This window comes from Mandrillus leucophaeus, unplaced genomic scaffold (genome assembly GCF_000951045.1).
Source record: "Mandrillus leucophaeus isolate KB7577 unplaced genomic scaffold, Mleu.le_1.0 Scaffold711, whole genome shotgun sequence".
In the NCBI taxonomy this organism is placed as follows: Eukaryota; Metazoa; Chordata; class Mammalia; order Primates; family Cercopithecidae; genus Mandrillus; species Mandrillus leucophaeus.
This window is the reverse complement of record NW_012107709.1, coordinates 252,892-269,720: the sequence shown is the minus strand read 5'-3', so window position 1 is coordinate 269,720 and position 16,829 is coordinate 252,892. Positions and strand designations below refer to the sequence as shown.

The 16,829-nt window shown below is 36.2% G+C and overlaps 1 protein-coding gene and 1 long non-coding RNA gene across 2 annotated transcripts in view; one reads left to right on the top strand and one right to left on the bottom strand.

The window, feature by feature from the left end:
- Nucleotides 1-9,397, bottom strand: part of LOC105528318 — a 48,582-nt gene extending 39,185 nt beyond the window's left edge. The window contains exon 1 of the long non-coding RNA XR_001004342.1: nucleotides 9,317-9,397. This is a non-coding gene — a long non-coding RNA (uncharacterized LOC105528318). The remainder of the gene's footprint in view (nucleotides 1-9,316) is intronic.
- A 4,343-nt stretch (nucleotides 9,398-13,740) lies between these two features.
- LOC105528321 (carbohydrate sulfotransferase 9-like) overlaps nucleotides 13,741-16,829 on the top strand; it is a 142,531-nt gene continuing 139,442 nt past the window's right edge. The window contains exon 1 of the mRNA XM_011965028.1: nucleotides 13,741-14,083. Within this exon, the coding sequence (XP_011820418.1) occupies nucleotides 13,963-14,083 (121 nt within the window). The 5' untranslated portion in view covers nucleotides 13,741-13,962. The remainder of the gene's footprint in view (nucleotides 14,084-16,829) is intronic.

The window sequence follows — 16,829 nt, the reverse complement described above, 5'->3', positions numbered from 1 at the left end:
GTTCTTTGCCTTGCTTCTGTTCTGATAATCTATTGCCTTCTCTCTTGCCTTCCCTCTTCTGAGTCTACCTTTCCTGGATTTTATAGCAAACAACATCTTGCTTCTTATTGGTATCTGTGAAAAAACTTTCATTTCAGCTTTTATGATCTTTAAAGTTAGTTATCACTCCTTTGTCTGCATTCTATATTTATAAAACTTTGTGATGTCTCTCTTGTAAAATTCTCTCTTCTCTTATATATATTTTGTAACTGTATTTCTTTTCTAATTCCTTCCCTTTCATTTTAGAGGGGTTTGATGAGGGATAGAGATCAATGCATGAGTCCAATATGCCCCCATTTCACTAGAAATTCTCTTCATTGATTAGTTAACTAACTAAAATTAACCAGCATATTGATAACACTAAAATTATCACTAATTATTTATAATTTTATAGTATCCTTAAAGTTTCACAATGCAATTTTTTTGGTTTTCTTTTTTGGTTTTTTGTTTTTGTTTTTGTTTTTTTTGCATGTTTTGTATTTTAAAGTTGTTTTTCTGGAATGTTAATTTTCAGAGTTATATATTATTTCTGCTTTGATTTGCTGGCATTATTCTAGGCTTCTCTATATATCTATATTTATTTCAGTAACTACCTTAGGCAGTTACTTTGAAATTTCAATATGAGCACTGTTTGGTGTGGCTTTTGAAAATGACTTAAGAGCTTCCTATAGGTTTCTTGTCAGTAGATATTTTTGCAGATTTAATTTGGTTTTCTTTTCTAAACCAAGATTTCTGGATTAGGACCTCTGCTGTTTTAGTCCATGCTATTTCTCTATTAAATGGTTGCAGGCTAACCACACATGGGCTAGAATGTGAAACGAGAGGAAAGACAGGGAGCATATAGTAGAACTTAATAAATATTTGCGGTGATTGCTTGAAGCTAACAAGGAGTTCGTGGCTCACAAACTTTATCTATAAGAAACATATCATATTAATTTCAGAATATACACAGACTTCTAGTGTTTATAGAGTTTTATGTTAGCCATTGAATTTTACTGTTGTATGGAAAGCAGTATTCTTTCTATAGAAGACACACTACAATAACAACACATCAGATGCCTAGATAATATATGATGAAGCAAAAAAATCAATCTTCCAAATAGGTATTGATTGCTAATCATTAACAGAAATAGCTATGTCACATATCTGGCATAAGGAAGGAGGGTTCTCTATGAATATAATACTTCTAGAAGGATTTTATTGTTATGTGATGAACAGAAGGGGGAATTTAGAAATAATGTAATATACAGGTGACAACATATAAACACATTTTATCTAGATAATAACCAAAACAATTATATTTATCTACATTTTATTATCTCACCATAAAAATATTATTTGAAAATATATCTAGACACTGTTTAATATTGAGCAATACCAAACATTTTGTATAAATTATTTGTCACAATAATTTGCTGCATAGATGTAGCCTTAACTATTTGACATTAAGTGCAGAAGTTGCTATTTTACTGTAAATATTTGTATTTCAAAACCAGCTTGATCCATCCTGCTTTGTATTGTGGCTAATAGTCTAAGTTGAACTACTTTTTACTCATATGAAGTATGTGGAGAGATCAAAATGACTTTCTAGCATTCTGTTGCCTATTAACTCTTAAATGCTGCTTGGCTGCTCATTTTTGTTTACTTGGTTTTTTCTAGATCTTTTGAAAATATATGTAATGCTATGAAGCTTTTAAAAATCTTTGTCCCTGTCTCTTTCTCCTGCATTATCCTGTTTTTGGAATATCTCACTATTTTCAGTCACAACACCCCACCAAACTCACTCAGTTTTATGTATGATACTACATCCCCCGAAAGGAAATTTCTTCTGTTTAATCAACATGAAAAACTCATGTACTGTCATCATTGAAACAGAAAATGAAAATTTAAATTAGTATTGATTATATACATAGTACGCAAAATACCTTATTTTTATTTAAGGTTAAAGGGCATATCTCACATACACTTTTTCTTTTCTGGCATTTCAAACTAATGGGAGGGATACTAAATTTCTCATCTTTCAGTTCCTTTCTTCAGAATCCTTTGGTCCTTTTTGATTTTCTCTCAATACTGTCAACACTGGCAAAATCATCTTTTCGGGCTCATCTTTTTTCACTTTTTTTTTTTTTGGCCATATTTCATAGTTAACCCTCATTCCTACTGTTCCTTAAATCCTTTCCTTGTACTTCTTTATTACTGTATATTAAAACTTTGTTTTCATGGATATTGTGTGATAATATCCTATCTTGGTTTCTTAATCACATGTTTTTTTATAATATGTTTCCTGCTTCATGATCTTTTCCTTTGAATTATTTTTTATATCTTGTATTTTCATGTCATGTGAACTGAAAGAATCCCCCAAGGTTCTAACATTTAACCTGCTTTATTCTCCCATTTTACCTGTGGATGCAGTCAAGTTTAGCCACCATTTATATGGTGCTGATTCTCATAACACTGTTTGTCCATTTAATCATCCTTGGATTATTGTATCTATTTCTGAGCCCTGGATTTACAAAAAGTCATTAACAAACTAGAATATATCCGGGGAGGATGATTAAACTGATTGAATGCTCCTAAACCATGTCCCATACGAAATGGCTGAAGGAATTGTGCATATTTATTGTTTATCCTGGAGTAAAAAAGATTAAGTGTAGACAGGATAATTGTTTTCAATAATTGGAAAGTCTTTCATGTAAAGGAGAAAACAGATTTGTTATGAGTTGTTCCCGAAAGCTCAACTAGAGCAACCTGTACAAATTATAAAGAGATAGGTTCAAATATTCTCTAATGAAGATCAGGTATTACATCTTACTCATTTTGGCTTTGCAACATTCTCTAGCACAGGACCTTAGTCATATTTGGGCCTAATAGGTGTTTATTGATTGATTTGAATTGGCATGAATTGAAAGACTAAACCTCTCTACCATTAAAAATAGACTGTCTCTTGAAGTAAAAGTATCCAATCTTTCCACAAAGAATTATTGATTACCTACAATGTAGCTGTCCCTGTGCTAAGCATCTGGAATATAAAGGTATTAACATCTTAATATTGTAGATCATTTCTATGGGCAAAGCATTCTTCTAAATATTTAACATGTACTAACTTATTTTGCAGCAGCCTCATATGGTAGGCGCTTTTATTATCCCCAATTTAGATGTAACTGAAGCACATAGAGGTTACTTTTTTTTTTTTTTTCTTTTAAGACAGAGTCTCACTCTGTTACCCAGGTTGAAGTGCAATGCCGTGACCTTGGCTCACTGAAACCTCTGCCTCCCAGGCTCAAGGGATTCTCGTGCTTCAGCCTCCCGAGTAGCTGGAATTACAGGAGCGCACTACCACGCCGGCTAATTTTTGTATTTTCAGTAGAGACAGGGTTTCACCGTGTTGGCCAGGCTGGTCTCAGACTCCTGACCTGAAGTGATCCATCCACCTCAGCCTCCCAAAGTACTGGAATTACAGGCATGAGCCACCACACCCGGCCACATAGAGGTTACTTAATGAGCTGTGTCACAGAGCTAGTAAGTGGTCAAGTTGTGATTTGAATTCAGGCAGTCAGGCTCCAGAATCTGCATACTGAACCGCTGTAATAAACCTCCTCCAAGAACAAGGCAAGATGTGCATATAAACCAAAGGACAAAGATTTTTCTATTGTACTATAATCTAGTATAGTTCTTTTCTGGTGATTCCCTGGCCAATGGCTAATCTGTCAACTTGAATGCCTGTGGTCTTCTTTATTTTCAGTCAGCTTGCACACCGTGTCCGGGTGATCTTCCCCCAAAGCAAAGCTGATCATTCCACTCCTTTGTCCACAGCACAAATCTATTCATTCTTCTTGTCCACAGAACAAATGTAATCACCATAATTTAGACACCAAGGCCCTCTGTGGTCTGTCTCCATCCGTACCTCTTACCTTATCTCTCCCTGAACCCTGAATTTGACCATGTGCTTAAATGAGATTTCTTGTCTGAAAAGAAAACAAGGTTATTGTGAAAATTAAGTTAAATAATCAATATAAAATGCTTAGAGTAGTAGCACCAAGAATATAATAACTGCTTAAGAAATGTTAGCATATTTATTTTCATTTATTTCTGATTATTCTGCAAAAATTGCTGTACCCTAACTAGTGCTTATTTTTAGTTCCATCACTATACCTTAAAATTGCTTCATAATAAAATTGAGAAATAAAAATGTATTGGCTTGCCTAATTTACAAATTCAGAGGCAGGGTTTGTCTAGTTAGGGTCCAGTGAGAGCTTTTCCTCTGTTTCTCTGCAGGTTTCTCAGCTTAGCCTCCTCTGTGTTGGCTTATTTTTCAGACTGGCTTTCATCAAGGCAGTCAGAGAGCTGCCAGCAACAGCAGGAACTACATGCTTTCTTATTCACATTCACTAGGAGATAAAATATTACTTCCCATAACCAACCAACTGAGGCTCTGAGCTTCATTCTCAGATCACCTACAAAACAATCACTGCAGCCTGGGAAACCCTGAGTCACCTGGTGTAGTGGGTTGAATGGTGACCCCAAAAAGATATGTCCACATTCTAACACCCAGAACCTGTGATTTTATTTGGCAAAAGAGTCTTTGCTGATGTAATTAAGTTAAGGATCTCAAAATGAGATCATGCCAGATTAGCTGGATGGGCCCTAAATCTAAGGACAAGTATCTTTATAAGATACAGGACAGAAGAAAAGACACACACTCACACACACACACACAGACACGCACACACACACAGATAGAGAGAGAGAGAGAGAGAAAGAAAGACAGACAGAGACAGAGACAAAGGGAAAGCAAGAGAGAGGAAAAGGCCATGTGAAGTGGGAGGCAGAGACTAGATCTACGCAACCACATGCCTGGAGTCACCAGAAACCTAAAGAGGCAAACAAGATTCTGTCCTTGCCTCCAAGGGGAGTGTGGCCCTAATCACACCTTGATTTCAGACATCTGGCCTCCAGAACTGTAAGAGAATACATTTCTGTTGTTTTAAGCCACTGTATTTGTGGTAATTTATGTCTGCCACAGGAAACTAATGTAAGTGGTCATTCCTGAACCAACTATTTTGACAAGGAGCATAGGATTACACTGTTGGGATTACACTATATCAGGCCCATTGCTGGAGCTGGAGGTGGGGGCAATCCATTCCAAACTGTGTAACTTCCACACAGAGGAGCAGAATGGATATTAGAGCAGCAACACAGCATCCACTTCAGTATCCTTTAATTCCACTTTCTGCTTGTAACCTACTCATTTCTATTGGTTATAACACAATGGATCCCAATCATGGTCTTTATTCAAGAGCTTTATTCAGCACTTTTTAGTTTACATGATTAATTATGACATAACTAAAACTTGATCATTTCATCTGAGTTGCTAACTGACTTACCCAATCCATAGTTATCTTAGCTCATCAGACACATCCCTCACTAACTCCTTCAAGTCATCTTAGATATGTCCACCCATATTACCATTTTTTTTGTACCACCACAGACAAATCCCAGGACTCCAAAAAGTTTTTAAAGGGCCCCCTTTAAAATCTTCTATCTCTATTTTCATTGGTCTCTTTAATAAAACATAATTTGAGTCCAGAGGTACCTTACATGTTACTTAATGCAATGATGATTCTCAACATATGTTGGTTAACATTGATCCTGATGATGCTTAACTGGCATGTAAGTGCATGCTACATATTCTTGTGACTGTGTTTAAACAAATGTCTAATATTTTTCTTTCACCCAAATTTAATGCTTTTAAATTCTTTAAAACTTTGAAATCTTTAGAATGGGGAACAAGCAGACTTGAGGGATGGGATGAACAAATCATTTGGCAATAACCTCTGTGTTTTTCCAGTCTCTAATGCAGATGTGTACAATGGCCTTTGGTTTTAGCTTGTGCTGTCTTTAAAGATAGACTACTGTTGCTTAAAAAGAGAAAAAAAAAAAAGACACTACACTGAATACTAGAATGTAAAATATGAGTTTAAAACTTTTTCTTCTAAAACAAAGAATATAAAGGCAAAGGCTTGTCTTGTTAAAAATTTTAATTATAATTAAATCTTAACCACAACAGCTAAAAGTAGAAGATACCTGTTAAATAAATTATAGAGAAAATCCAAGCAACAAGATGTATAAGGAAGCACCTATAAATTAGTGTCTAGAAAAAGGATATATTTCTGTGTTCTGTATGACAAAACACAGTGAATAGTTGAGTTATTACAGGAATAGCCCATGAAACACTGTATCTGAGAAACCATTTGAAAAATATGGGAAAAAATCCCAGCAGGATTTAACCCATTCAAAGCGATTTTACTACTGTCTTCTTTCAGAATGATACTTTACAAATGGCATTGTACTGTGTTCATTTTCTTTGCTGCTATAACAGATTATCACAAATTGGGTGGCTTAAAACAATGCAAATGCATTGTCTTACAGTTCCGTAGGTCAGAAGTCTGACAGGGCTAAAATTGAGGTGTCAGCAGGACTGCAGTCCCTTCTATAGCTCTGGGTAGAATCTGTTTCCTTGTCTTTTTTAGCTGCTAGAGGCCACCTACATTCCCTGGCTCATGGTTCCCTTTCTTTATCCCTCAAATGAACAAAAGTGAGTCCAGTCCTTCTTAACATCACATCACTCTGACTTCCTCCTTTGCCCACTCTTCCATTCTTCAAGACTCTGTGATTACAGATGATCCAGCATGATCTCCCTATGTTAAGGTTGGCCTATTAGCAAACTTTATTCCATCTGCAAACTTAATTCTCCATTGCCATGTAATGTCACATATTCACAGGTTCCAGTGATTAGGAACTTTTGGGGGACTCATTATTCTGCTTGCCACATGCACCATTGTCTAATTCCTGGTCTTGGTAACTGTACTGTGCTTATGTGAGGTGTTATCCTTCGAGGAAAATGGATAAAAGGTATGCAGGGACTCTGCGCTATTTTTACAACGTCTATGTAAGTCTAAAATTATCTCAAAATCAAAGTTTAAACAATCCCACTTTTTTTGAGAATTGAGTGAAAATGTATAGAAATGATTACAAAATTTCAGGAATTACACAATATTAAAATAGATTAAAATGGGGTTATTTAACTTCTAAACTAGTAAATGAAATAATAAATGATAAAGGTTATATTCTTTATATGGTAAATACTTACTATTTATGGTTGTTATACATTTTACAAAGACCTACATGAGTATTATCTCAGTTTCTTTCCCTTTAAATAAACCAATGCCCACAATTGACTAAATATCATTAAACTACATACTACAGTTTAATTTTACTATGGTTGATAGAAACAATACATTTCCAAAACGTTTATGTGCCTACCAAGCCTATCAAATGAAAATCTAAACCCCTTAAGCCAATTTATACTAAGGTGCTTTATAATACATTTCATACTGTTTTTATAGTTTTCTAAAAGACCATCACATTCTGTTTTACTTAATATTTTGTAAAGCTGTTGGAAACATAGGGCAGATTTTATTGACTTGTTTTTACAGACAAAGAAAATTAGGACTGAAAAGTTACATGAAGGTTTCTGGTCAAGAAAGACAAGTGTATTTATATTTGGGTATTCTAGTCTGCTCCCTAAACAAACCAAAGGCAGATCAAATTTAACAATGAAAAAACAAGAAGACATAACCAGACTCAAAGTCAAGAACAGAAGTAAACTAACAAAAATGGTGAAATGGGTTGAAATTGTAAGCCTGTTAGACTTTAAATTTGGAAGCTGCTGGAACAGCTAGAAGATTAACTCCCAAGTTAGAGCTGGGAGGCAGGCTCACTGATTGAAGACAAAGACAGGGACTAAGGTACCAATCTATGCCCCAATGAGAAAGAAGATGGAAGTAAAAGAATGGTAGCAATCTCCACCTGGAGCTGTAGTGTTTAGAATGTGCTAGGCTTAGAGAAGCAAACTCAGACACAGACACAGAAGCACTGGAAAACCAGCTAATGTCCAGGCTAACTCTCTTGTCTACAGTAGTACCAATGTCACTCGGGTTCAGGGGATACCAAGCCAACGATGGGAAAACAGCTCTGAGAAAAAGCCCAAAGAGCATTTTGGAGATAACTGCCAAATTGTTTGATAAGGAAGGAAGTGACAAAGAGAAAAAGAAGATAAAGAGGAAGAAAAAAAAATTAAAAGCCTTTCACTAAAATGAATGTAAACATCAGATTTTAAAATAAATAAATTAATGCTAAGAAAGGCCACAAAACTACAAGTAAAATTTAACTTTTATATTGCAGTCTGACAAAAACTTAGAAATATATTTTAAATATGCAAAGAGATAAAGGATAATTTTCAATTAAAGGGTATATAACTTGAAAAGCAAAGAAAAATGAAACTTGAACAAGTGAATATGAAATAAGTAGGAATAGAATATTAGAAATAAAAAATATGGCATTAGGAAAAATACAACAGGCAAAATAAACACTAAGATATAGATAAAGACAGAGAAACTGCTAAGTTGCAAAATGGCTCGGAAGAATTTACCCAGATTACTGCTTAAGAAAAAAGGAATGTTTGAAAATAAATGGCAGAGCAGTTGAAAACCTTGTGAGGTATATTGAAAGGTGTCAACATTCAGTAAGAGTTTCAGAAAAATACAATGTAAAAACAAACAAAAAAAGCTGAAAATAGTTTGTAAAGACAACTTCAGCAATCCCATTACTGGATATATACCCAGTAATATAAATCATTCTATCATAAAGACAAGCACATGTTTGTTCATTGCAACACTATTCACAATAGCAAAGACATGGAATTGACCTAAATGCCCATCAGTGATACACTGGATAAAGAAAATGTGGTACGTCTATACCATGGAATACTATGCAACCATAAAAAATAATGAGATCATATCCTTTGTGGAAACGTGGATGGAGCTAGAGGCCATTATCCTTAGCAAACTAACCCAGGAACAGAAAACCAAATACCGCATGTTCTCAGTTATAAGTAGGTGCTCGGTGATGAGAACATGTGGACACAGAGGGGACCAGCAGACACTGGAGCCTATTGGAGGTTGGAGTTTGGGAGGATAAAGAGGGTCAGGAAAAATAACTAATGAGTACTAGGCTTAATACCTGGGTGACAAAATAATCTGTATGACAAACCCCTGTTACCTGAATTTGCTTATTTAACAAACCTGGATTTATACCCCTGAACTTAAAATAAGTTGGAAAAAAAAAAAAGAAAGAAATAGTATAGTATTGAATCAATAGAACAGAACAGTGTCCAGGTAAATACACACCTACATAGGTGATCGCTGGAGGAGTTTACAGAGGAAGGAGTCACTGGGGAAAGAGGTTGAGGATAAGATCGGACTGGGGAGGTGTTGATGGAGTTGCGTTTCACCGGAACCTGGAAAAGATAGTGGCAAAAGTGAGGACTCTAGCTTTTCAGAGACAGAGGCAAAGATGTGTGGGTGTGGACTGATGAAGGTAAACTTGTTAGGGATGGTAGTAAACGGAGGGAGTTCATCCCTGCTGGTCTCTGTTTACTCCGAGAGTGGGAAGGAGATAGAGGATGGTGCAGCTGCTATGGAAGTGGGAGAAGGAGTGGGCTACGAACACTCATCTGGGAACAACAAGCCCCCGACTCCTGGTTTCTTTTCTGCTAAATTGCCTGCATCATTTGGTCCAAACCGATCTTCCCTCAAACCCACCACTCCTTCCCTAAAATCATAAATGTCTGCTAAACTGGGAAACTCATGAATTCCTTTATGTGAATTGCCTTCAGCAAGTAATTTATTGCTATACTTAAGTCCCAAATTACTTCCGTTTGTAGCCACAATTCTTTAAAAAAATAATTTTTAAACTTTTGGAATAGAGATGACAGAATGAAATGATTATATTTCTTTTCATAATTGTTAGAAATAAACAAAAAGATATGTAAATGAAAATATTTTAAACAAAGAAACATAGACCCTATCTTTTAGTATTTCTTCGTATTTCTTCATTTGGAGGTTAGGACTAAGGATTTACAAATACACCTATAGAAAGTATCAATTACCTGTATTTTGTTATTGGAGCTCCAAATTCCATTCAATGCAACAAGTTGTTAAGTACCTTTTAGGCTCAAGATATTGTGTTTATGGGAAGGGAGAAGAAGGAGTTGTACAAAATACAGGAAGCCTTTGGCTGTGGAAATGTATAATGCTCATACATAAAGCAGCATTATTCCAAGTAATTTCAATCTCCAGTAGTCTGCACTTTTTCCGCAGGCTTGGAGATAGATATATGATTTCCAAATAGGTGTGTTTTCCCATCACAGCTGACCTTCAGGTTTGCTTGAAGCAATCCTGCTGCTCCTACTACCTCACCTTTGTTTAATGAGAGCCATTTCCTAACGCCAACGTTGGGTTAATGGACTGAGATGGGAGAAAATCAAACATATCTCTCCATTTTACACCAGATTGTCTTTCCGCCTTGTGGCTTTAATCACTCAATCCTACTCACATCTGCCATAATAACAATTATGGGTTTTCTACTGCTTTCTCACCCAGGAGGATATGTCAGAGGATAGCAACATCTCCTGAAGAAAGGAAGGGCAAATTCTTAATCTTTTTTTAGCGTCATAGGTAATAATTTTCTTCTGCAAACCCCCAAGGAGTACTCCTTTTGTCTCTTACACCCACCATTCCCACAGGTTCATGGCTCTGCTTTGATTTACGAGTTTTCTTCTAGCCTTTTCTCTTCTGAGATAAGTTTTAATTATGTAGACAGATTGTAAAAGTCTCTTTCTTCTTGTAAACAACTATTTCTTTGTTAGTACTAGATTTTGTTTAACTGGTTTCCTCCTATCTGAATCTTCTTATGTACCCAGGAATTATGTCTGTTCATTTTTTAATGGCAGCATCAAGAGAAGAGAAAGCTGGCTTCATTTCATAGCTTCCCTTGAGGGATTCAATTTGGAACACCTCAAATTGCAGATCTCCCTTAGGAACTGTTCTTTGTTACATATGTTTGGAAACCCGTAATATTTTAGTTTAGATTCAATATAAGAGGAAAGTATCACCCATTAAATAAGCAGTATGATAATACTCTCTGCTCTTCTACTTATTTAAAAACTTTCTTTACTATTTGAATCAAGGAAATGCCTGAAATCCTCAAAAGCACTAGTGAAGTGTTAAACAGTTGCCCCTTCCTCAGAGAACTCAGAGAATTGGATTTGAGAAAGCATCTTAGGTAGCGCTGACAAATAGCTCTTACCCTGGCCCCTTCCAGGTCAGAGCTAAAATATAAAGAAAATAAGTATTCAGACCAGGGGCAGTGGCTCATGCCTGTAATCCCAGCACTTTGGGAGGCTGAGACGGGCGGATTGCCTGAGGTCAGGAGTTCAAGACCAGCCTGGCCAACATGGTGAAATTGAGTCTCTACTGAAAATACAAAAATTAGCTGGGCATGGCTTACAGCTGTAGTCCCAGCTACTCGGGAGGCTGAGGCAGGAAAATTGCTTGAACCTGGGAGGTGGAGGTTGCGGTGAGCCAAGATTGCATCACTGCACTCCAGCCTGGGTGACAGAGTGAGACTCCATCTCAAAAACAAAAAAAACAAAAACAAAAAACAGAAGAGAAGTATTCACGACATGACATTTTTTTCATTCTGCATAAAAACTTTTAACTGTTTGGTGGGTTTTTTTTCCTAATCAAGAAATCATTCTAATTACTTAGTATATTCACTTCCAGTTCTGACTTCTTATATTGTCTTTGAAGCCCATTTGTGTGAGAATTGGTTTTTTATTTTGTATTTTTTTTTTTTTGAGACAGGATCTTGCTGTGTTGCCCAGGGTGGAGTGTAGTGGCACAGTCACAGCTCACTGCAACCACAGCCTTTCAGGCTCAAGGGAAATGCCAGCCCCAAGGACTATAGAAACTCAGGGGTGACAGGAGGGCTCCCATTGAGTCATCTCATGTTTTGATTTCTGAGGCCACTTTTTGAGCTCCTTTAAGAGATAAGGAATTCTATCACCACAAAGTTAAATGTGGTATCATGGATATCAGCTATAGTTTGGTTTTTGGTTTGTTTGTTTGTTTATTTTTTATTTGAGACAGAGTCTCGCTCTGTTGCCTAGGCTGAAGTGCAGTGGCCTGATCATGGTTCACTGCAGCCTCCACCATCCTGGGCTCAAGTGATCCTCCCACCTGAGGCTCTCCAGTAGCTGGGACTATAGGCACATGGCACCATGCTGGGCTAATTTTAAAATCTACTTTATTTTTTGCAGAGACAGGGTTTCACCATGCTGCCCAGGCTGGTCTTGAACTCTTGAGGTCAAGCAGTCCTCCTGCCTCAGCCTTCCAAAGTGTTAGGATTACAGGCATGAGTCACCTCACCAGCCCTGAAAATTGGTTTTGCCAAGAATACCTAAATATTATCCTTTAACCAGACAAGCAATTTCCCACAGCAGTTTTTAACTTTTAACTGGCACCCCATAAAACACCTCCTAAACAGTCAAAATCAGTATTTTCCCTCAAAGACTCTCCTCAAAGATTTTGAGGCAATGGAATAGAAGAGATAACTTTTTGATGCAGCAATGTGCATGGTATCTTCACACTGAAGAAACATTTATTCAGCTCACCCAGAGGGGTTGTGTTCTGTGGCCAAGGAACAGAGCCAGGGTTTCTGGCCAGCATTAGATACAAAGCCATGACCTTGGTCCCATTAGCAGGGCTGCTCACCAGGTGAGCTCACCAGGCAGGTTACTGCATACTTGCGTGGCAGTTCATTGGGAACAGGGAGTCTTTTTGTTTGTTTGTTTTTTCTATGTTTATTTTTATTTTATTTTACTTTAAGTTCCGGGATACATGTGCAGAACATGCAGGTTGTTACATCGGTATACCTGTGCCATGGTGGTTTGCTGCATCTATCAACCCATCATCTAGGATTTAAGCACCGCATGCATTGGGGATTTGTCCAAATGCTCTCCCTCCTCTTGCCCCCATCCCCTGACAGGCCCTGGTGTGTGATGTTCCCCTCCCTGCATCCATGTGTTCTCACTGGGGAAGGGGGATTCTTAATGTGGGTTTCAGTGAAGGTACATGAACACTTTGCCGTTTTATGCAAGATTTTGTATGTGATTATACTTTTCTAAAGAGAGGACTCACATTTTCATCAGATTCTCAAAAATGGATGTGATTTTTTTTTAAATAAAAAGTTAAGATTAAACGAGATTGTTCTAAAAGAAAGTCTTTTCAGTATTTTTAAAAAATAAAATAGCTCTTTATTACTGAGGTAGATTTCTGTAATCTGAGGTAGATTTCAGTGATTTCATGTTATTGTGGGAGGGGTCCTTGAACCCTGACCTTTTAATATTTTTCTTTTTATTCTTCTGAAGTATTTTAAATGTGCCCTTTAAATTGGAGAAATCTGTTACTTTATATGAGAGAAAAATGATAGAGTACACCTTCCATTTTTGAACTTTATATATTCTTAACACAGGAGGTGATTTTTCCTTACGTTCTACAAACATGTTTTTCAAAATCCGTCCTTTAACAACCCATTCTGTTATTCTTCCTACTCGCAATTATTTTAAGTTATCCCAAACCTTACTTTACACTTAACAATATAGGAGGACTGAAGTCTGGCCAGACTTTGCCTAACTAAATGTTAGGATGTTACTTATAAACTGTAGGATAATACATTCCTTAGATAACATAAAAGTATGCAATAGAAAATTGCCATTCTAAGAACACCTTCTAGAGTCTTTTCTGTCTTCAGAGCATTGGTGTGCACATTTTGTCTTCAGCGTTGTTGAGATAGTGCATATTTGTACCATATTTGAGAATTAATGTTAGCAGACATGTACAATGTAGATTTCTTTTTAAAATTCTAGGTTACTTTATGGAATGGGCCCTTAGAGAACAAGAAAAGACTGAAGTTTTACAGGAAAACAAATTTTGTGGTCTTCAGATTCTGAAATGAGGAGAAATGCAGCCATTTGAAATGGTCATGAACCCCAAACAAGTCTTCCTCTCTGTGCTGATATTTGGAGTAGCTGGGCTACTCCTCTTCATGTATTTGCAAGTCTGGATTGAAGAACAACACACAGGTAACACATGTGCGTTTTCTTCTCTTTTAATTGTAACAATAATAGCTATTTTAAATTAGTTGTGATGCTTATTCATATATTAAGAATCACAATATTTTCAACAACAAAAAATGAGTCATACGCTAAAATTGCCAGCTCCTAAAAGGAAGGAAAATTATACAACTCTGGTAGGCATTTGTTTGGTGGCTTAACAATGGGAATTTTTGTTATCTCAGTGGGGAATAGTCGTGCTCCCATAGTCCAGAGAGAACTGCTTGTAGAGAATTTGTCTTCAAAAGTATAGCATTTATCCTACTTCTTGTCTGTCCGTGGAGCATCAGGCATACGCCTAAAAGGAGGTGAATGTAAGGCAGGCTCTCCTTTAATTCCTTCTTAATTTATGTGGATACTCAAAATTGGTATAAATATCATTTAATACCTTTATTATAAAGGAGGGGTTGGCAAATCTTTTCCATAAAGAACTAGGTCATAAATATTTTACTCTTTGCAGGCCATAGCATCTCTACCACAACTACTCAACTCTGATAATATATCAAGAAACGGCCATAGATTACATGTAAACAAATGGATCAGGCTGTGTTCTAATAAAACTTTATTTACAAAAACAGCTGGTGGGCCACATTTGGTCCACTGGCAATAGTTTACTGATCCCTGCTGTGCTCATCTTGTAGTTTTGTTTTTCAATTTGCAATTGCTGCACATTGGAGGCACTCAATTACTGTTAAAAATGATTGTATTTATAATGATGTAGTATTATTAAAGTAAAAGATTTAGAATATCATAGAAATTTATACATACAGTTCTTGTGAAGTTCTGATGGCTTCCATTGGTAGAAATAGACTATGGCTTATGACTGTTAAGGATAATAAAGTAAAAACAAAAGAATGATTTCTCAATTGTCTCCAATTGTGGTCCATTTTCAAGTTATTCTAGATATAAAACCCTTTAGAATCTTCTCCAAAAGACAGTTTAATACTGAGTTACAACTATGATTATTTTTAAAATTGTTTCCATTTTTAAATTCCTTTCTTTGGTTTACCCTCATACTTTTTTTTTTTTTTCATGAGACAAGATTTTACTCCTGTCACCCAGGCTGGAGTGCAATAGCATGATCTTGGCTCACTGCCACCACCACCTCCCAGGTTCAAATGATTTTTCTGCCTCAGCCTCCTAAGTAGCTGGGTCTACAGACACACACCACTGGACCCGGCTAATTTTTGTATTTTTTGTAGAGACAGGGTTTCGTCATGTTGACCAGGCTAATCTTGAATTCCTGAGCTCAAGTGATTCACCTGCCTTGGCCTCCCAAAGTTCTGAGATTGGGATTACAGGCATGAGCCACCGCCCCTGGCCAACGCTTTTGATGTATTTAATTTATATAGTAACCTTTGTGAAAAGAGATTGCATATAATGATTTTCTGAAGAATATGTAACATATTGTCAAAATATATTCTTAATTCCCTTTACAATTTACATAAACTATTACGCCAACTTTTCTATACTACTGAAATAATTTATCATAATAACATCATATTTAATGAAATCACCTGTAGTAAAATATATAGGCTAATTCTTCCTGAAATATAACCCTTAGCATAGATCCTGTAACATAGTAAGCCTTCAGTAGGTGTTTGTTGAATGAATGCATGCATGAATGAATGAATGAATGGATGGATGGATGGATTGAAAATTCACTGAAGACTATAGACTGAAATACAGCAAAGGAGGAAGAAAGAAAAAGATCTCATTGTTTCGAGTTTTGCTAATATCATGGTCTCATAACAAATTTCACAAAAAGACTATCACAGCAAGATTTTAAAACTTAAGGGAAAATATATTCATATATATAGACTACTATTTGGCAGAAATGTGTTTAGTCTGTCACTAGGAAATTATATATCTAAGGAAACAGGTTAATAATACCATACATATAAAATGTAGTTTACCAAATATGTCCATAAGCATTAATAGCTACCATTTATGGAGAGCTTAATAAGTGCCATATGTTTACATACATTTTCTGTAATCCTCATATCTTACTAGGTGAGTATTATTCTAAATTTACAGATGAGGAAAATGAGACTTCAGAGGGTTTAGGGGCATATCCAAGGCCTTGCATGGCCTTGGTGCAGAGGGGAAAGTCTGGATTTGAACGCAGGTTGTACTGCTATGAGGTCCATGCCTCCGCTCGATGTGTCACGTCCATGAAGGAAAAAGGTGAATATTATTATTTCTCTACAGCACAGATGAAGCAAAGAAGACTCAGAAAGTTTAAATGACTTAACCTGTAGCTACAAAGCTACACGTTTTTGAAGTGTAACCCATACCTAGGTTTTCCTAATTCTCGGAATCCCTAAAAGAGTCTCCTAACCAAAACACTGGATTATGTAGACATACAATTATAAATGCAGTAGCATCAGCACAGATGTTTTAAAATCACTGAAATTGGTCAATTAAATGACATACAGATGTGTAAACTCTTCTACAAGCCTAAATCTTGAGTTCATAATTTTCCCAAGTGTTGGAAAATTATTGTCCTTGGTTAAGATTGACTGATAAAACACCACTTACTCTGTTGAATTTTATTTGTAATGTTGCTAGAAGTGCTTTTCCCTGATTCTTGATATATTTTAAATGAATTATGTAATATTTCATAAGCTACTCATGACAAAAAGCATAAATGTAAAAGTCAAGAGTCCTGTGGATAACCATTTCTCTGAAGAAAAACTGTAATATTCTTCAAGAA